A 21,222-nucleotide genomic window follows, 5' to 3' on the forward strand; every position below is an offset into this window, starting at 1 on the left:
CTTTTTCATTTCTTGATCTCTGCTCTTTTCTCCCCGTGTTTCCTATGTATTTGTAAAATTCCCAAAATAAGCAGCCATAGGGAGCCATAAGGGAGTATAACTTAAGCTAGCGTGTGCAACTTCCAGTATATGCAGGTACTAAAAAGGCAGTATTTTGCGATATTTCAAACCATCCCAAACTGAAATTAATTGCCTTGGAAAGTAGTGAGTTTCTCATTACCAGAATGGTTTGCACAGAGGCTGAACAACTGCTTGGAAATGTGTAGCTGGGATTTAGGCATCGAATGGGCAGATGGGGACTAGTTTGAAGACTGAAGTCTCGTCCATTCTTGAGGTTCTTTGTGTGCTCAGTCCTCTGTTACCACAGCAGTTCAGAAAACATTTCATTATTTGCCTTTGAATACACATGGTGTATCATAGTTAGCAGTGTGATTCAGTGTTTTCCAAAAGTCGAATTCTAATGTCAGGATAAAAATTTTCTGCACTCTTGGGTAATTCAAAAGACTGTGACAAGAGTCTTGGCTTAAGTCTGAAAGATAGGTTCTAAAAATGTTTTGAACAAACATTTTTGCTGTTTATATTTTCTATCATCAGGATAAAAGCACTAGCTAACTGGATATAGATTTCTGTTAGAACCTTGTTACTCCTACAAAAACTCACTGTAAGGTAACTTCATAGACTTTAGTTTAATTTAGCAATAGATGTGTCATAGCATTGACCTGCTTGTCTTCATTTAAACTTTTTTTTTTTTGAGGAAGATTAGCCCTGAGCTAACATCTGTGCCTGTCTTCCTCTATTTTGTGTGTGGGAAGCCGCCACAGCATGGCTTGATGAGCAGTGAGTAGGTCCGCGCCCAGGTCACCTAAGCAGAGCACACGAACTTAACCAGTACCCCACCAAGCCAGCCCCTTAATTTAAACTGTAATCTGTCTTAGAGAAAAAATTTTCCTAAGGAAGCTAAAATCATGAATTTTCATTAATCTTTAGCAGTAGGCTTTGCCATATTCCGTGGTCTCAGCTTGAATTCCCAGTCATTTAGGCCAAATACAGGGAGAATGGGCAAAAGAGAATTGATAGATACTTCAAGTACTTCTCTGTGGCTTAAAAAGCAGCTAAAATCGCAGGTGCTTGTTATATTGGTGGTCATGTTGTGCCCATCTTCCATGGTGAAATTGGGATGTAAAGGATTGTAAGAGGTAGGGGATGAAAGTGGCTGAAAACATTAAAGTAGTTGTCTCCTCTTTGACTCTCTGACGTAGTATATTTCAGATAAAGTTATGATAAATTTTATTCTTTAAAAGCATATTAATTTTGTGAGATAAAATGTCTTGCAGTTGGTAGAGGCACAGCATTCGGGTGAGGTACCTCTGCTGTCTTTAAAAAATAGAAACCTGGAACAAGAGAAAACCTAGAATATTGACGGCAGTTGAAACTTAAATTTTGCATGAATCCTGCAGTTATGCAGGTTTGTTTTACTTGGAACAGGATTCAAGAAAGTATTGCATTGATCCTTTTTCCTGAGCCTGGTCTTAACTATTGGTGAGTAATTAGATTACCAGTTCATTGCAAAAAATAGCTTTGTGACACAATGCTTGAGTCTTTAGATGAAGGTGAGATAAATCACTGTGTTTTCCATGGGAGTTCTGCAGAGAAGAAAGATGATGAAATAAAATGTTATTAAAATTAATTTTACACGTTTTCCTTTTTTATAATGAGGCTACTAGAAAATGTAAAGAGATATAACTGGCTCAGATGGTCTCCTGTAGCACCGCAGGGTGTAGGTGTGTTGAGTTGTTCTGCGGTGGCCTGGAGCCACGGCAGCCGCCTTCCATCCTCTGTTCCGTGTTTGCACGGTGTGTGTTCTTTGTGCTTTTGTCTGTAACCTGTGTACTCCTTTAAATATGAAGAGGTTTCTTTTAGATGAGAAATGCCTGCATGTTGTATGCTCTCTCCATATGTAATTTCATGTTTTTTTTTCAGTGACCTTTTTAAATTAGTTTTTTAGTATTCTGTTTCCTTGTTTGAGTTTTCTTCTTCAGGGACCCTGACCTGTGTGATGGGTCTTCGCTGCCTGACTTCAGTGTTTCTCACTTTCTCTTGGATCCTTTTCATTACTTTCTTCATTTTTTTTTAATTTAAAGATTTTTTCTTCTTTTGTCTCTCCAGTTTTCTGAGGCTGTTATTGTGTTTATTTGTTCTCATGTTCCATTTTATTTTGTATTCATTTCTGAAATATTTGTTCTTTTATTTCTAATTTTTTTCCAAGTTTTCATTTTAATTCTGCATGTTTCTAATTTCTGATTTAGTTGTTTTTTCATAACTTCATGTCTTTTAACTCCTTTTGCATGTTCTTTCACATCTTGTGTCTTTTAGCTCGTTCTGAATTAGTGGGTCACCGTTTTGGTCTTTTTTCTGGGTGTTTGGTTCCAGTGTGGTGTCATTGCAGAGATGTTACTCTGCTGCTGCTGCTGCTTCTGGTAACTTTGTATGAGATTTGACCTTTATTCTTTCCTGTTGATCTTTTCTAAGTGACATGAGTGTTAGAAGGAATTGCTATTAAAGATAGCTTCGAACTTCACAGACCTCTCTCTTCAGTTGTTTTCGTGTAATGTTTAAAAATAGGGCCACTTGTTTTTTGAGATCTTCTTGCTCTATTTCCTTCTCCCACTTTTATCTGAACCTTCTCTTCCCTTATCTCATTATTCCTGTCCTGCTCAGTTTTGAATCATTTCCTGGAGTTTCTCCTGTGTGTGGGGCCCTGTCCTGGAAGGGACATTTTGTGGTCATGTTATGGGAGTTCATAGGGCCTAGAATGTTCCCCCCCATTCCGAGCTTATAGTGGACCCTTTGCACTTAGTTGGTATGGATTGGGTAAAAATCCTTTTCAGTTTCATGTGCTTTCTTCAGATTGGTTCACTGGTAGTTTCCAGTTTGTATCTCCTCATTATTTTAGTGTTTTGTTCTCGCATCCACCCCACACCCCACGAGTTACCGACATCATGTAGGTCTAGTGGTCGTTAGTGCCTCGTCCCTACCTGGTGGCATTTTGGGCTGTGTGGGGATACTGGATCACCAAGTTTGTTGTAAATATTGTCCATGGGTTTTTGGTCTTTCTATCTAGTTACTCTCTCTTTTTTTTTTTTTTTTGTGAAGAGCTTCTGGGAGCTTCAGAAGCTGTCACTGCTATTACAGAATTCCCATGACAAGCAATGTTTAATAGAATAAAATTCCAGTTAAAAAAGCTGATTTGGAGAGCTCCGTGATTTAACCACATTTGACCTGTATGTGTTAGAACATTGTTTAGTCTCTCAAGGTTTTGACCCTTAGATAGATTTTCGTAGTGCTTTATAGAACCAGGCTCATAATAAGCTTTTAGTACACAATTCTTGGTTTACATTTATTCAAGAAAACCCCAGGTCAAACAACTTTTTTCTTATTTTGTGGGAGGAGTGCTCTTTATAATTCCTTCAAGCTGATGAACTTTCTCAAATCATGGCCTTATGTACATATTTAACTTTTTAAGTTGATTGAGATTCATCTTACGCTGACTCCTTGCCAAGATCATTTAATGTGTCCTCAAAGAAGAGCAGAGCAAGGGAGTAGCTTACAGCGTTGGGTTTATGCATTACCTGGATATGCAGAGTGAGGTGCAGAAAGAATTGTGGTGCTGTCTGTTAATAAGAGGTTTGCATTTTTAAGCAATCCATTTGGGGAAAAGTCCCATTTATTTTGAATTTGAATGTGCAAGATTGTGTCCTGTATTTTCCTTTTTGTCTTGATTTGTTTATTTTTAAGGTTCAACTTTTAAAAAAGTCAGTAATAGTTCTCTATTCCTAGTGACTGGCTATAGTTCTTGGGTCAAAACAGTGAACAAAATGGTAAGATGTTCCTTTAGTGGAAGTCTTTCATTAATTTAACTCTGCTAATTCTATACTGCCTAATTTAGGAAGAACTGAGAGAGTGTAACTAGAGGAGTAATAAACTGTTTAATGGGAAGGGCTGATATCCCTGTGTAGAGTGCTGTATTTGGTGGGAGAGTGTTAGGTGGCAGTGGATGAATGCCTGTATGAGTAGACCATCTGGAAACAATTATTATTAATTGCATTGCTCATAGTCTTTTAGAGGTGTGGTCACTTCTCTTCCCTGCTCCAATGAGTAGAATGACAATAGAGGGTGGCAGTCAAGGTCAGAGCCCTGGCCTGGTGCTCTGCAGACCTGAGTTCTGGTTTTGGCTTTGTTAACCACATGGTGGATGATCTTCAGCAAGTCATTTACCTACTAGTGGCTCCTTTTTTTAAAAAATATTATCAGTATCTAGTGATATGATAAGTTCTAAACATATTCTTAAAATGTCTCATTACTATTTTATAGTGACCTTTATTTGTTTATGAATTTCTAAAAGCATCCTGTGATATGCAGAGGGCCTTCTAGGCAGAAAGATGGAGAAAGCATGTCGTATTTGAGAAGTAAGGTAGTTTTCTGTGACCAGAGTATTGGTCATGTGAGGTGACCAATTGGAGGTGAAGGTGGTGGGGTTGGGGATAGGGACAGAGCAGGGAGCTCATAAAGTGTTAAACATTGAAGAGTGACATCTAATGTTATGTTCTTTTTAAGAACCTGAATATGATGGGCTTGTTCCTGCAATGGCCTAGGCAGTGGATGACTAGAACTTGAACTAAAGTAGCGGCAGTGGGGCTGGTTAACGGGGGAAACCTAGAAGGAATATTAAAGAGTTAGAGTCATGAAGACTTTTGACTGAAGAGGAGAGTCTAGGAAGACTCCTGAGCTGGGCCTGAAGCACCTAGGATGAAAGTAGTGGTTTATTCCTAGACTCAAATGGTATGAATTTAATAGTAAGTAGAGATGACCATAGAAGAGTGTGATGTGTAACTTTTCCAACTTTGTAATAACAATGTTTAATATTATTGCTTATAAAAAAGAATGTATTCTCTGAATTTGTAGCAGCTGGCAAATGCTGCAACAGATAAATCAGGATCTAAGAATATCTAGAAACTGTGAAAAATATGAAAACTGGTACCTCTAATTCCACATCAATATTTAAAAATTTTAATTTTTAAATGTGTGGTTTACTGACTTTGTTCTTAAAAACAGTTAAAACAGAAAGAAAACAACTCCCCTAAAACACAATTTTATGAAAACTGAAGAAATGGACTCTGTATTAAATATTTCCAAAGAGTTCCTGAGACCAAAAATGGTGGCCCTTCTTTTCCAGCAGCTGGAATCCAAAAGATCTTGAAACCAGTCCTGAAAAGCTTGCTCCTATGCAAGAAATCCTGGTGGCTTTTGAGAGGAAGATAGAGAACTGTTCTGGAAAATTTCAAGTGGTAGTAGAGGTGAGTCACTGACATGAAGAATTTATCCAGGGACTACACATATTCATTTTCTCTTTTTAATTAAGAGATTAAAAAAAAGTACATTCAGCTAAGGCGGTTTGAAAATCTTAGTCTTTGTGTTCTAAAAATGTTAATGAGTAGAAAATAGTAGAGCAAATAGTACTCCCTATCCCACACAAAAACACATACATTGATATTTTAAGAAGCAAAAACAAATACATTGAAATTTCAGTGATGTAATCTTCATCAGAAATACTGTTTCTTTAAGAAGATGATGATACTGGGAAAAGACGTGGTAAATAAATGCCATATTTATACTTTGAGTGTATTTTGAGTGTAAAATCTACTTGGATGAGGTTTTTTAAAACGTGTTAATTTGATTTGATACATAACCTCTTTGATCATCAGAAGACTATTCTGGTGGGAGTGAGGACACCAGTGAGGAGGACTTTCCTTGCTGATTCGGGTGCTGCTTGGGTACCCTAACTAAGCTCCCTCTGGATAGTATTTTATTTAGAAACAATGCAGGATTAATAGAGCCCACCTCTAATTATTTTATTGTTTTGGGGAATGGGAAATATATGGACATGGTACAAATTTCAAAGGATACAAAAAGTGTCTAGTGAATAGTCTCCCTCCCATTTCTGTCCCTCAGTCATCCAGTTTCCTCAGAGCAACCATATTTATCAGTTTCATATATGTTCTTCCTGAAATATTTTATGCATATATATGGACATATAGGTGGTACACAGTTTTAGCTGTTTTTATATTCTTACTACACACTAGTCTTTTGACCTGGAGGTAAGATTCTTCTTTTCTCCCATCTATTCCTCAGAAAGTTGGGTAGAAGAATTTTTCTTTTTTTTTTTTTGTGAGGAAGATCCTCACAAAAGATCCTGAGCTAACATCCATGCCAATCCTCCTCTTTTTTTGCTGAGGAAGACTGGCCCTGGGCTAACATCTGTGCCCATCTTCCTCCACTTTATATGGGATGCCGCCACAGCATGGCCTGACAAGCGGTGCATCAGTGCGCGCCCGGGATCCGAACCAGGGCCGCCAGCAGTGGAGCACGTGCCCTTAACCGCTATGCTGAGGGGCCGGCCCCAGAAGAGTTTTTTTTTTTTTTTTTTAAATTTCTATTTTATTTTATTTTTTTATTTAATTATTTTTTTGTGAGGAAGATCAGCCCTGAGCTAACATCCATGCTAATCCTCCTCCTTTTGCTGAGGAAGACTGGCTCTGAGCTAACATCTATTGCCAATCCTCCTCCTTTTTTTTTTTCCCCCCAAGGCCCCAGTAGATAGTTGTATGTCATAGCTGCACATCCTTCTAGTTGCTGTATGTGGGACGCGGCCTCATCATGGCCGGAGAAGCGGTGCGTCGGTGCGCGCCCAGGATGCGAACCCGGGCCGCCAGTAGCGGAGCATGCGCACTTAACTGCTAAGCCACGGGGCCGGCCCCCCAGAAGAGTTTTTAATTTACAGTTTTACCTTTCTTCCTCCAGATTTAACACAGATATGTAGCACCGTTCCGTTATTCACAATTGTGTGATATTCTATTGATTATTTTAATGTTTTGCATTTTTGCCATTGGGAATCTAGAAGATCTAGTTGCCACATTGTAACCTGATCATTTACTGCAAAGCAATTAGTAATCTCAGTCCTTTATTTTGTAGTTGCTATCTATTATTTTTTCCACTTATTCCATTTTTAAAAACAGCCAGTCAACCCCAAAGGACAAGTCAGTAGTCAGTACACACATAATTTGTGAAAACTATGCAGGTAGCTTCCTGAAATAGTATGTGGGTGTGAATTTTAGTTTAACTGTGAATGGCTGTTGACCAGGTGCTTCTTAGTGTCCGAGGGAGAATGTGCAGGAAGCGTTATGGGGACAGATAGGAGGCAGGTGCTGAGAAGAAGAGGGGGAGCCTGTGCGAAGGTGAAGGAGAGCGGAGGTCCAAGGAGCCTTAGCTCTTAAACGTACCACTGAACCTGCCTGGACCAGCTTTGGCTTCAGTTGGGCTAGGACAAAGAGGAGCCATACCCTGACGTACCTGTATCACTTAGTTGGATTCTACAAAGAGCTCTGCTTTCCAAGATTTTGGAAGATTAAAGAAAAGAACAAATTTGACAAGTTTTAGTCTCAGGAGAGTGAATCATTAACTTGGAATTTCAGGTGGCCTGTCATTTATCTTGCCTTTTATTATTATTTCCTGATAGTGACAATGACTTAAACTTGGACACATTTTGTTTCTATCTGTTCCTGTTACCTCTTATCTTCACATTTATTTCAAAGCTCTTTTTTTCAGTAAAACTTTTTGTGTGCTCTTAATTAGCATTTTTTCACTGGAGATGCCTTGTTGACATAAAACTGATTTTTTTTGAACATATACAGTATTGTTACATAAAAATAAAATTTCCTATTACATTTCTTTGCATACTTATCGATTCTGCCTATTTTCTTTTTATCTATTCCCACTTTTTGTTATTTTTCATTTATTTTTTGTATGTTTTACTTAATTAAATTCCACAAATCCAATAAATAAATGCCAGTTAAACTTTAAATTGACAATCCCAATTCTCTTCAATCTCTGTAAAACATTAAAAACTTAGAACTCTTTTAGAATAGGTTTTATTGGTTTTAGTTAGGATTGGGTGAAATGTTTTCTACTTAGAAAGTTTCAGAAATAGAAATGCTTTGCTGTGTTAGATTGTGATGACAGTATGTTAGCCCGTGGATGCTTTTCAGTGTATCAGGTCAAATAGTATTTTTTGAAATTGAATCTCAAGTGGTGTGTGAGGCTTTGGGAAGGTGCTGTTCTATGTACTGGATTATGTGGAGAAACCAAAAACACATAGATTGCAGATTGACGAGGACAAAGTACTCTCTTAGTAGAGGTTTTGGGATTCTTAAGTGTGATTTATTATACTATTTCCATCTGAAGCCTTCCTTTGCCATTATAATGGTGGTGATTTTGGATGAAGATGGTTCAGTCAAAAAGTACAGTATAAAATTCATCTTTCTAGGAACATAAAATGTATAAAATGAGGACAGATTGATTTAATAAGAACAGTAAATAACATTAATTTTAAAATATGTTTTACCTAAATGGCATTTATTATTAACTATGAAGTACACATTTCACTTATTTCTCATTATTTTAGTATATATTTTTTAAAGTAAAAATGAATCTTGACTTTGTATTTAATATGTTCCAACATTCATTTCTTTGTCAGGAATATCAATACATTTTCTACTCACTGGATGCTTGACTTTTTAAAAAAATCTAACTTTGAGATCAATTATAGTTTATCAAGTAAATAAATATTTATTTAAAAATATTTTAAAAACAAACTTAATAGAAACTTTGACTTAAGTAGTTGAGTCCTCTTCCTCCCCTTTTCATACTTGAAGTGTGAGAGAAAAGAGAAAAAAAATATTGACAAAGAATGACATGACTTCTGTAGAGCTAAAGAATTTTCAAAATTGGTAAGATCTTTGAATTTTTAATAGTCTATTTGATAGCCTTACCGGTATCCCTTCTATTGGAGCAGTGAAAATAGGTTGTGGAAAATTTAAGTTTTTCGGAATGATGTGTAGTCCTTAGGGTCTGGCTTGATTCCCCGGAACTAGATGGTAGAAGTTAAGGTAGCTAGTTCATTACCCATAACTTAAGTCTTATTGTAGTTAAAAATAATTAAAAATATAAATCTTACGTTTTCTTTTAAAAGAAGTGTATGCCCTTTGTCAATGCTTTTTTTTTTTCTTTGCAACCAGTTTGCTCATCTCAGCTCGGGAAAACTGAATCATAAATTGCTAAAGAATAAGCAACTAAAATTCCCCTAGTAGTGCATTTTGTTAAAGCATTTTGGATAAGATCACCTAAAAGAAAAAGAATAATGTTTTAGTAACAGAAATCATGTATTAATAATGGAGGCAACACTTAGAGTATTCTATTTTGTGGTTTTTGGATACTTTTTTTGACTAGTGGATACATGGTGGTAAGGATTGGAGAGAGGGAACTTGATCCTAGCCTCAGCTCTGTAACTGATTTATTGTATTACCCAGTAGACGAATCATATAACCTCTTTGTGCTTCAATTTTCTCATCTGTAAGATGAAAACTGAGCCTCTAAAGCAAAGAGCCTGGTGTTTGTCAGCCTGAGGGACAGAGTCCCCGGTTCCATTGGATGCAGCCTGAGATAGCTAACCTGCTGGTGGCTGATGTTGGTTCTATCAAGAGTTAAAGACTCGTGGAGACTAATTGTCTTGGGCAAGTACTCAACGTCTTGCAGCTTCAGTTTCCTTTCCTGTCAAATTAGGGTAATAATGCCTAAATCAGGGTTTTTTGCAATTTAAAGTGGCATATATATATATGTAATACAATATGTATTTTATATATGCAATTTATAATAATATATTGAGGCTAATGCCTGTCACTGTAGTTGTTAGGCTATTTTCATTATGTTCTTCTGCCAGTTACCAGACAGAGTTTGCTCTTCTGGGCCAATAGAATAAATTTTCATAAGTATTCTATAGGGCCCTTCCCTGTAGTGTCCTGAAGCTTTGAGGACAGCTTGCTTGTACCATACTCCTGTCACCTCCCCAAAATGCCAGCCCTTGTTGTTTTTTCCCCCTGCTCTGACCATTTCCAAATTGCTTAGCCTTTCATCTCCACTGGTCCTTGCATTGCTGGCCTTCCTCCCACTCTACTCTATTCTACTTTCTAGACACCTAGAAACTATCTGAGCTTACCAGTATCTTGCTTTTCCTTACAAAATGATCTCTACATCTGTGATGTTGTTGAATCCTGGTTTCCCCCAGTCCCCACTCGTGCGTGCACCCAGTCACTTTTTGGCAGTGGTCTCCTGTAGAAATGGCTCATTATTTCACATCACTTCTCCCTTTCAGATTTTTATACCTCTGTTTTCCCCTCCTGTATAATTGTGATGGATAGCATCCCTAGGACAACATTAAATAATTTGCTATAATGTATATGTATGCCTTGTTTCTGTTTATTTTTTATTTTGCCAAAATAAGATATTAATGACCTACATTAAGTAAAGAGAATATTTTATATAAAATGTATACAGTCATGTTGATTGAATATATATATTGCTGATTGTAAGAAGCACCTTCATTTTATGGACTAATAAGAAAAAAATTATTGGGCCGGCCCCATGGCTTAGCGGTTAAGTGCGCGCGCTCCGCTGCTGGCGGCCCGGGTTCGGATCCCGGGCGCGCACTGACACACCCCTTCTCTGGCCATGCTGAGGCCACGTCCCACATACAGCAACTAGAAGGATGTGCAGCTATGACATATAACTGTCTACTAGGGCTTTGGGGGGAAAAAAATAAATAAATAAAATCTTTAAAAAAAAAAAGAAAAATATTATTATAAGACACCATAAATTGTAAGATGCATTCCTATTTCATAAATGTTAAAATATGAAAAAAAATGTAAGTTAGGATGATTAATGAGATATGGCATGTATAATAGGTACTGTTTTTTTTTTTAAAAACTTTATTTATTTTTCCCCCCAAAGCCCCAGTAGATAGTTGTATGTCATAGTTGCACATCCTTCTAGTTGCTGTATGTGGGTCTCCGCCTCAGCATGGCTGGAGAAGCAGTGCGTCGGTGCACGCCCGGATCCGAACCCGGGCAGCCAGCAGCCGAGCGCGAGCACTTAACTGCTAAGCCATGGGGCCGGCCCCTAATAGATACTGTTTTTAGTCTTATTAAATTTTTTATTAAAATTTCCATGTAGTCTTGTTTGCTTGTTTCCTGCTCATAGTGCTTCGTGCTCGTGTGCGGCACGACGTAGTAGAGCCCTCTGCCTTGTGCTGTTGGTTCACCCCATGCAGTCTTTATTTCCTTATCTTACACACTTTTGAAGCTTGGGTTTATTTTATCTTAGCTTCTGTTTTCTCTCCAGAGCTAAAAAGCAGAAAACCCTTAATTCTTTTCTGGTTTACTCTCTCTTCTGTTTCCTATCCCTGTATTATGTACTTCACTTTCTCATTATCTTTAGAGGAATGACTTAGAAATCTCGTTTACTCTGAGAGAATACTTATGTTGAGGTAGGGTGGAGTAGATATCCAGAAGTGAGTGTATGTTAGTATTTTGCATACCTTAAAACTCTCAGTTGGGAGAAAAGTCACTGTATTTTTTTATTTTTATTTGGAAGAAGATGATTCTGTATACACTTGAGGGCTACAACTCAAGATGGACATCTGGTGATCTGTTAAACCTGGATTGTCTTCTCAATGGTGTGGGGGTGTGTGTCTAGGAAATCAGAAAAAGAACAAAGAATTATAAAACTGATCTTTCTACCAATTAAAAGGTTTTAAGGAGCTCAAGCTCTATGTAAACGGTGTAAAATAGGAATAGTACAATGTTTTGTTGTTAAGTGTTACGTTTGGTCTTTAATATACCGGAATATCTGGGAGGTGTGGTTTGGCTAGTCCTTCCTCATAGATGGTACTGAAGCTTCATTAAACTGGGTGAAGTGATTGTCAAATTATTTTATCCCTCCTGAACGGTGATTCTTACTCTTGGGGTTTGTAGATTTCAGGGAGGAGGTCCTGTGCACTCCTGAGCTTGTGTGTAAGATTCGGTCTTCAGGCACAGCTTTTCTGTGGGGAGAGGATCCATAGCTTTTGGCAGAATCTCAAAGAGGTTAGTAACCTCAAAGAAATCAGACCACTGGCGTTCTAGGTCAGCAGTATTTCTTTTTTATCTGCTCTCCATTGTGATCTTTTTTTTTTTTTTTATTTTTTGTGAGGAGGACCAGCCCTGAGCTAACATCCAATGCCAATCCTCCACTTTTTTTTTGCTGAGGAAGACTGGCCCTGGGCTAACATTCGTGCCCATCTTCCTCCACTTTATATGGGACGCCGCCACAGCACGGCCTAACAAGCGGTGCATCGGTGCGCGCCTGGGATCCGAACCGGCGAACCCCGGGCCGCCGCACCAGAGCGCGTGCACCTAACTGCTTGCACCACCGGGCTGGCCCCTCCATTGTGATCTTGATTGTAAATCATGAAAACCCCAGAGTGTTTTGAAGCTCAAAACAAGGAAACTCTGATCTTGAGTCGTTGGCCTTGGAAATGGCAGCTTTGTCAAGTGGTATGTTTAAAACAGTCATAAAACTGCCCACGAACTACCAGGGAATGCACTTTTAGGAAGTAGTGAGTATAAATAAAGAAGGTAATGTTTTCACAGAAAGAGACTTGAGAAAACTGGATCTACATATGTTGAAAAAATGTGAAGGATTACAAATATGCTTCTATTTTGAACTTGAGTAATTAATTTCTTAGTTGTGATTTAAATTATTTTTCTAAGGAGAAGAATATTGGAAATAATAAATATTACCTGTTATTTGTTTTTATATATGTGTATATCTATGTATATGTATGTGTGTATAGGAATTACTTTTTGATGTTTATATGAGTAATGAAAATACTTGATTTTTTTTTTCTTCTAGTGTATGCAAGATATGGGAAATACAAAAGCAAGACTACTGTATGAAGCCAATCTTCCAGAGAACTTTCGAAGACCACAGACAGATCAGTATCCTTTAAACTTTCTTTATTGTGAGTTTTAAAAGAATTAACTTGTTTTTACAGTACATATTTTAACTGTTTGTATTTAAGAAGATGTGACCTTTATCAAACTATTGTTCATTAAGGGTAGAAATTGATTTGCCCTGAGCCATGCCTTGTATCTAGTAGGTTTTTAATAGGAATCTGGTAATACATGATCTACATAGTATTTTTATGTAATTTTTACTAAGAGTAAAATATTGTGACTGATTCTTCTTGATTGATCTCCAGTTCTTGATTGGAGCATATGTGTTGTTTATTATTTTAGACTATTATTAGAGATTTGGTTTGTGAGCATCTTGAGTATTTTTTTTTTTCAGGAAGATTAGCTCTGAGCTAACATCTGTTGCCAATCCTCCTCTTTTTTTGCTGAGGAAGATTGACCCTAGGCTAACATCCGTGCCCATCTTCCTCTACTTTATATGGGATGCCACCACAGCATGGCTTGGTAAGCAGTGCGTCGGTGCGTGCCTGGCATCCGAACCCGTGAACCCTGGGCTGCCGAAGTGGAGCGTGTGAACTTAACCGCTACACCACTGGGCCGGCTCTGCATCTTGAGATATTTTTAAAAATCATTTCCAAAGGGATTTTCTTTGATCGCTTTTATGTGGCAATTATATTTATGTGAAGCAATTTGGCATGTATGCATTTAAAAGGCAAATTACATATTTAGTGTAAGTGGAAGTTAAAAGTAATTTATGCTAATATTTGTTACTGACATTTTATCTTTGTCATAAGTTGCACAACTGTGTTTGCTTTACAAATCTAATGAATAGAATGAATAGAATATTTTCTCACAGGCATTTTAGTCAAGATGTTTTGCACGTTTGTTAAATATAAAATCATTTGATTCTATAGGATTTCTCAAACTAATATTGAAGCTTGAGAATTGTGGTGAGAATTCTGAATTAAGAATTCAGAATTGTGGTGCTCTATAATAAGATTATCTAATTGATTGTATGTAATTGTGATTCTATCCAAAGGTGACATTTGTGGTTTTGACAATAAAATGTAGTTTCTTAAAGATCAGTTATATCTTACTCATTTGTATACTAAAACAGTTTGTGTGGTCAGTGAAAAAAATGTTATCTTTTCTCACACAGGGATACAGGCTATTATCTATGTTTTCGTATTTGTATAGAAACCTTTTAAATTATATTCAGAAAGTTAGTATTTGTATGTGGCCTTTTGTGTTTTTGCTCCTCCCACCTCCTTCCCACAAATTTAGCAGTCTGATATCCAAGGCGATTTGTATTACAGCAAGATCCTAGGGTAAGAGTGGGAGGAACATTTCAGCCATAAAATACTGTGTGAGGAAACATGACATTTTAAGGTTTTAATGTGACAAGATTTAAGTTTGGTGGGGCAAGTGGCAGAAGAAGCTTGTTTTCCAGATTGTGAAGAGTTTTCAATAGTATATAGAGCAGTTTGGACCTCATTTCATTGGTCCAAAGGGTTGATGGAGTTGAAAAGCTATGAAGGCTTTTGAAGCAAGAGAAACCTTAGTAGAAACATTAACTTCTATCACAAGGAAGATTCGTTGGAGAAGCTCCTGGAGTGAGAGAGACCGTGTAGAATACTAGTACAGCCCTGAACTGAGCAGTGATGGAGATGTAAACCAGATCGTGGCACTGACAATGGGCAGGAAGGACTGGGAAAGCAGGAGCGGTTGGATTAGGTTCCGATTGGCTTTGTCTCTGAGGAAGACACTGAGATGACCCCAAATATTCTAGCTTAGGTGAGGTTCTGTGGGTGAGGTAAAGCTTATTCACTAAGAGAAGGAGTTCAGTACCAGATGAAGGTTTAAGGGTTGGAAATGAAAGATAATGAGCCATGCTTCGTTACTTTGGGCAGATTGTGGAGTTGGACATAATCCTGGAGAAACCCATGTGGCAGCTGGAAACATGAGTCTGGATGCTAGAAGGAAGCAGGAAATGCAGTATAGATTGGAGTCACCTAGCATGTAGGCAATAGAAGAGTGATGGGCAAAGTTTTGTTTATCTAGGGCAGTGGTCCTTTGTTCTTTTGGTGGATTTTATTGAGAATATTGGGAATGCTGTTTTCCTTCTCTGAAACATGAAGGCCTAGGGCAGAATCCTGGGGAACAGAGAATGGTAGAAGGAAATACAGCAGAGCAAATAAATGTGCTAGGTGGTTGTTACCAGCTGCTTGCTAGTTGTAGTGATTTATTCCTCTTCTTTCTGCCCGTCACCCCCAAGCCTGAGCTGACATATATTATCCCTCAAATTGAAGAATCCCTTTTCTGGAAGTTTGTGTGTATGTTGGGGGAGGGGGAGGTTGGTTTGAGTTGGGACTTTTGGACTTCTCTTGAATATTACTGGATAAATTACTTGAGGTTCTTGAAATTTTTGGTAGTATCCGTTATGTGGTACCTTGTGGATGAAAGTGGCTTCCAAGTTATTTACTCCATCACCATGATTCCATGTTGTTTTTGAATAAACCTTGAAGATATTTGGGGAAGGACAATATGTAGCTTCTTGGTATTCTTATATTGAGCTCTCCCTATGCACCGTTTTGTATATGTTGGTAGGAATACTGTTTCTTAAGTAATTACCATCAGTTTTATTTTGAACATTATAGAAGTAAAGGATTATGAGATAGTTATTAGTTTTGGTATTTTTGCTGATATATTTTTGAATATTTGGTCCTTATCTAAAAATTTCAGGAGAGATGAGATTTTTTTTAGTAAATTGATTGGTGTCTGGTGTCAGTCAGTGCTTGACCTTTGACAAAGTGACGATACCATGTTGGAAGCAGTGGCTGCAGTAGCCTTACTGCTCAGTAAGGGTTTGCTGTGTGCCAAGCACTGAGCTTCGTATTTTATGTACATTATCTTTTTTAATTCTCAAAATAACTCAATGAGATAGAGCATAATATTTTCATTTTTGGCAGGGGAGAGGGTGAGATGCTCAAAGAGCTGTTAAGGGACTTCCCAGTGGCTCCAGACTTTCCCTCCTGTGTAAGGGCGCTCAGATGTTATTAATGGTGATGGTCTGAGTAAGATCAGTGTTGCCACCTTTGAGTCTTGATGACCTTTGAAAATAGATAAGCTTATACTTTGGGACTCTCTGCAACTAGGCCATAAGGTCTATGTAAAGATTTCAACTTTTGAGTCCCTGGTGTGATTCACTTCAGGCTTTTGGATTATGTATATTTGCTGTTGTTAGTCAAGCGTGCTTATTTTATTTTTCAAGCTAAATGTTACTTCTTCTAAAGCATTTACAAGTCATGGTCATATTTATATGAGGTGCTGACCTCTCACTGTTCACAAAAAGATAATTTAGTGGTTGTCAGAAACTACTCTAAGAGGGATTTTGTCTAAACAAATTTGAGATAGATGGTTACTAGTGATAAGAGTATAGGATGACATCTCTTGGACCATGAGACCAGCCCCTATATCTAATGTAATTCTGTAGCCTTAAAATTTTTTTTTTTACCATAGTTATTACGGCAACATCACTTTAATTCCTTCCTTTAATTATTAAACACTGTGATTTGGGTGTTTTATTAGGGAGACTAGTAAGAAAACCAGTTCCCTTTCTCTTTCTTTCTTTGGTGAATCATTCTAAAGCTCAGTATGCTCTTTGAAAAGCCTAACATCTCTGCACTTTTATCGATTTATATATAGTTGTCTCATCCCTAGAGGCAAGTGGAACCAAACCGAGTAAAACTCACATAATATGGGACCTCACTGCATTCTCAACAAGATTTGTCACTTTTTAAAAGCGTTACAATTTAAAGTGTTTATGCAAAAGCTGCTGTGAAAGTGTAATTTCTCGTGTGGGATGCGGTTAATTATAGGCTGCATGTTCTAGTGCATGACAAATGATAAAGCTGTACATTAAGCTTTTCATTATTAGGATATTTCATCTCACTAAAAACTTTACGGTCATGCGTCGCTCCATCGTATATGAGGTCTGTCATTGACTGGAATGTCGTCATGTGGTGCGTGACTGTCCTTCAGTTCCGTGAGATCTCTTTTGCACCAAAGCTACTCAGCAGTTCTTTCAGCTTTTGGAAGTTTACTGCTGCCAGTGGTGTTTGTGTGGAACTGGAAGATTTTGCTCTTGGGAGAGGATATTAATTTAATTGTCTTTTAAATGGTATCTTTAAAGAAAGGAAAAAAATCTTAAAATACATGTTAAAAGATAAAACACATAGTAATGTTAAAGTTTTTCTGGTGTTGTATAGTACCATTTGTTAGTTTTGAAGATGGGGACAATTAAGGGTACTGTACTGAATGATTTGAAACTATAGGCATGGGGAAGATTCTGGGGAATTTTGTTGTTGTTTGTTTATTAAATCCCAAATCAACCACTTAAACTTGAATTGAGTTGTGATTAATATATTCCTTACATTGATTCCCTGAAGATATTATTGTTCTCTTTCTAGGTTTTTTTTGGTTGTGTTATTGGTCTCTGTCAGTATAACTAAGTCCTTATGTCTCAAATGACACCTGGAGAATGGAAAATGAAGATAAATATTTCTTGGTCTGCAAATTCGTTGATTCTTTTGTTATTTCACATTTACTCGTCTATTTAAACTTGATGATGTATGAGGCATCTTAGCCCTTCACACAGTAGCTGTTGTCCATTTCCTCCTTGGACAATGGACCCTCTGTTTTAAAAGATTTGCCTATCAAAATACATTTATTAGTTATAAGAGCTAAAAATTAAATAGCACTCATTATGTGCCAGGCACTGTTCTTAGTTGTTTACACACCAGCTTTTTAAACTAAGACTTAAGAGATAAGTCTTAGTGTCATCTCCATTCTACAGGTGTGGAAACTAAGACAAAGTTATATAAAAATAAAAGCTAGGGGCCAGCCTGGTGGTGTGGTGGTTGGGTTTGCGCACTCTGGTTTGGTGGCCTGGGGTTTGTGGGTTCGGATCCTGGGCACGGACCTACGCACTGCTCGTCGAGCCATGCTTTGGAGGCGTCCCATATACAAGGTAGAGGAAGATGGGCACAGATGTTGGCTTGGGGCCAATCTTCCTCACCGAAAAAATAAGTGAGTGTACCATCTTCTTTCAGAATTGGTACTACAGTCAGCATGTAACAGAAAATTAGTGTCAGAATTTCCCTTGAAAATGCCTTAAATTATCTGTAATGACAGTTGGCAGACATAGAGTCCCTCTATAAATGCAACTGGGCTATTCTTTGCCCTCTAGTGTTGGAATAGAATTCAGGAATAGGTAACTTCAGACCCATGAGCCAGCTCCTCTTTTGGTAAATAGAGTTTTATTAGACCACAGCCATGCTCATTCATTTATGAATTTTATCTGGCTGCTTTGGAGCTACAAAGACAGGGTTGAGTAGTTGTAACATAGACCAACTGTCCTGCAGAGCCTAAAATATTTACTCTCTGGCCCTTTAAGAAAAAGTATGCTGACCCTGGAATAAATCATTATTTCTTTAGGTGAATTAACAATGAAGAACTGTGACCTTGTACAAAAATACATAAGGACCTTGTGATCGTTCTTACTCTAAGAGGCATGTAGGAACTGAGAGCAACCAACGGCATAGTATGTTCCCTAAATCACAGTCCTTCCTCGAGTGACTCCTTGGAATTTTAGAAATTCACTTTCTATTGTGCTTTGGTTGCTTTTTAAAAGATAGTGTTTTAGCTTAATAATTAGCAAGGAAGTTCTCCTGCCCTAACGCTTTATTTTATTTTGTTTTATTTTTATATCCTTGAAAAACAGATCAACTTTTGTCTCATATAATTTTTTTTTAATTGCTTACTTCTTAGATAATTTCTGAGAGGGTTTCTTATCATATGCAGAAACGATTTGAATTATTTATATAAAGTACATTAAGTATAAATTAAGATTTCACTGATACCTGTTATTTCTGAAAATTCACAGCAACATATCATTTCATCAGATGTTAGTATTGTTTTTCACTCCAAAAGATTGTATACTTAAAATGTCTGCTTTTTTCAAATTCAGTATTTATAAACCCATCATAGGTTTAATATTTTAGTTTTACTGTTGGTGGTTAAATTATTTTATGTACTGTATTTCTAACCTTACTGAGTTTTCTAGGAGTAATTTTTTGGTCATAAACAGTGACCTTTCTTTGTTATAAACATTTCATAAATGAGAGTAGTGAAATCTTTTCAAGCTTTAATATGTAGTACACTTTACACAATATGCAAAATAAACTGTTGTTTCTGTCTTTAAGAAGGAAAAACATTAGTGTTATTCTCCTCCGAGATATTTAAACATAAAAATTATTCTCTAAGACTTTAGATTTCTAAAATTTTCTTCAGTTAAAAAAACTGTATACATATTATGTTATGTAATATTTTTAAATAATTTTTAAAAACAGTAAACATATTTTATATTATCTGGAGTGAAAGTGACATCAGTCTAAGTAAATTCTTTTTTCTTTTCCCTTTGATGGAGGTATATAGTTGTCTCTATAATGAAAATTGCTCAGTACATACACCTCATCCAAAGGGCCAGCTTTTTTGTTTTATTTTTTCCTATTAGAAAAATATAATATTGAATTTGGATTTACAATTATGAGCAAATTTAACATTTAGCTGATTTACACGTGAAATATTTTAAATAAAATAACGTTCTTGCATTTTATGAAAATCTTAGCATGTTTGTGGTAGTTGTTTGGTATTGAATTGGCTGCCAGAATACCTAAATGAGCACATAAGTATCTAAATATTTACATACCTAAATAAGCAGCCTTATGGCAGCTCCAGGGCCTTTCACTTGAAAGGGTCTCTAAGGCTACCTTGAAAACAAAGGCGCCCTCCAAATTTGACATTCTTCCCTAAATTTTGAAGCATTTATTATCTTTAGCAGAAATTAACTGAATCACAAATGAACTTGTGATGACCAGTAACATTCTGAAAAGGCAGATGTCATGGGGCTGGCCTGGTGGCATAGTGGCTAAGTTCGTGTGCTCTGCTCTGGCAGCACGGGTTTGCAGGTTTGGATCCTGGGCGCGGACCTACGCACTGCTCATCAAGCCGTGCTGTGGTGGTGCCCTGCATACAAAAAAATAGAGGAAGGTGGGCACAGATGTTAGCTCAGGACCAATCTTCCAAAAAAAAAAGGAAAAAGAAAAAAGAAAAGGCAGGTGTCAGACATTACTGGCTTTGAATCACAACTCTGCCCTGTATTGTAGAATCTGAGAACTTAAACTTTCTGTGCTCCAGTTTTAGTTGTGAAACGGCACCTACGTTATAGGTTGTTAAGAGGAGAAAAAGTGGTAACCTAAAGTGCCTTTTACATACTCAGCTTGTGGAAGAGTGTCTTTAAAAATGGCCTTCAGTCAGTCACCTTACTTAATAAACTGAATGCTTAGATTTCCTTTCTTACTTGCCTTCCCTTGCCCCCCTGCGTGCTTTCATAATGCCCCAACTCTTTAATATCTGTGGTGTAGTGGTCTGCCAGCTCTTTCTGTTACCTGTTGCCTCAACTGTCAATTTAAAAGGCTCTTGTTAACTTTTAATAAATGAGTTGTTGACTGAAAGTGTATTGTTTTACTGCTTCAGGTAATATTTCTTTTGAACAGAAGAATGTTTTAACTTGAGATTTACAGAGACATTGTATTTCATTGTAATTCATTTCCTTTGTAATTCTGTGTATTTTATTTTATGCTTTAAAAAGCACTATTCCAGAAAGGAGTCCACAGGCCTTACCTGACTACCAGAGGAGTTGATGGTACTCAAAAGGTTCAGAATCCCTGATGGAAGAATTCCCATTTTAGTGGAATATGATAAAGCAGATATTGAGTGGCAAGAGAAGTCATCTATATCAGATAACTCAAAATTCTCACATTCCACTAGAAGTGGCTTACTCTATCAACAGATGAGGCTAGTCTAGCCAACTTCAAAAAATTAAACGGCACTAACCTTGGTTTTAGTGTCTTGGCTTCTCCATTCCTCAGCTTTGCAAGAAAAAAATTGGTCACCATTCTTCTAATACACAGGGAATCCTCACGGTACAACCAGAGGCAGCCATGCATGGTGGGAAAGAACATAAGTATTGAAATCACAACCGTTTCATCTTTCCAAGTGGCTGATTGTTCATCACTGATGTGGAAATGATAATATACATGTTACTGGGTGGGGACTGCGTGGATATTAGTTGCTTTACTTATATTGAAAATCCAAAATGAACCTTAATTGAATTTAGAGTTTGGTGGGGGGGTTGGAGGGCTGAGGAGTGTGGTGGAATTGAGAAGTGTGCTTACTTTTCTTTCTAGAATTGGGTTGA

General features: G+C 37.2%; 1 protein-coding gene across 4 annotated transcripts in view; it reads left to right on the forward strand.

Moving 5' to 3' along the window:
* The window catches only part of SMAP1 (small ArfGAP 1), a 152,644-nt gene that overhangs the window by 52,501 nt on the left and 78,921 nt on the right, over positions 1–21,222 (forward strand). For 2 of the 4 annotated variants that reach the window (XM_087438791.1, XM_087438792.1), the window contains exons 3-4: positions 11,922–12,032; positions 12,841–12,926. In XM_087438791.1, coding sequence (XP_087294917.1) covers positions 11,922–12,032; positions 12,841–12,926 — 197 coding nt within the window. The remainder of the gene's footprint in view (positions 1–11,921; positions 12,033–12,840; positions 12,927–21,222) is intronic. The other 2 variants (XM_087438793.1, XM_087438794.1) reach the window with 1 other exon arrangement.

This window comes from Ceratotherium simum, chromosome 13 (assembly GCF_057802395.1).
Source record: "Ceratotherium simum simum isolate JZ-2026a chromosome 13, ASM5780239v1, whole genome shotgun sequence".
Classification (NCBI taxonomy): Eukaryota; Metazoa; Chordata; class Mammalia; order Perissodactyla; family Rhinocerotidae; genus Ceratotherium; species Ceratotherium simum.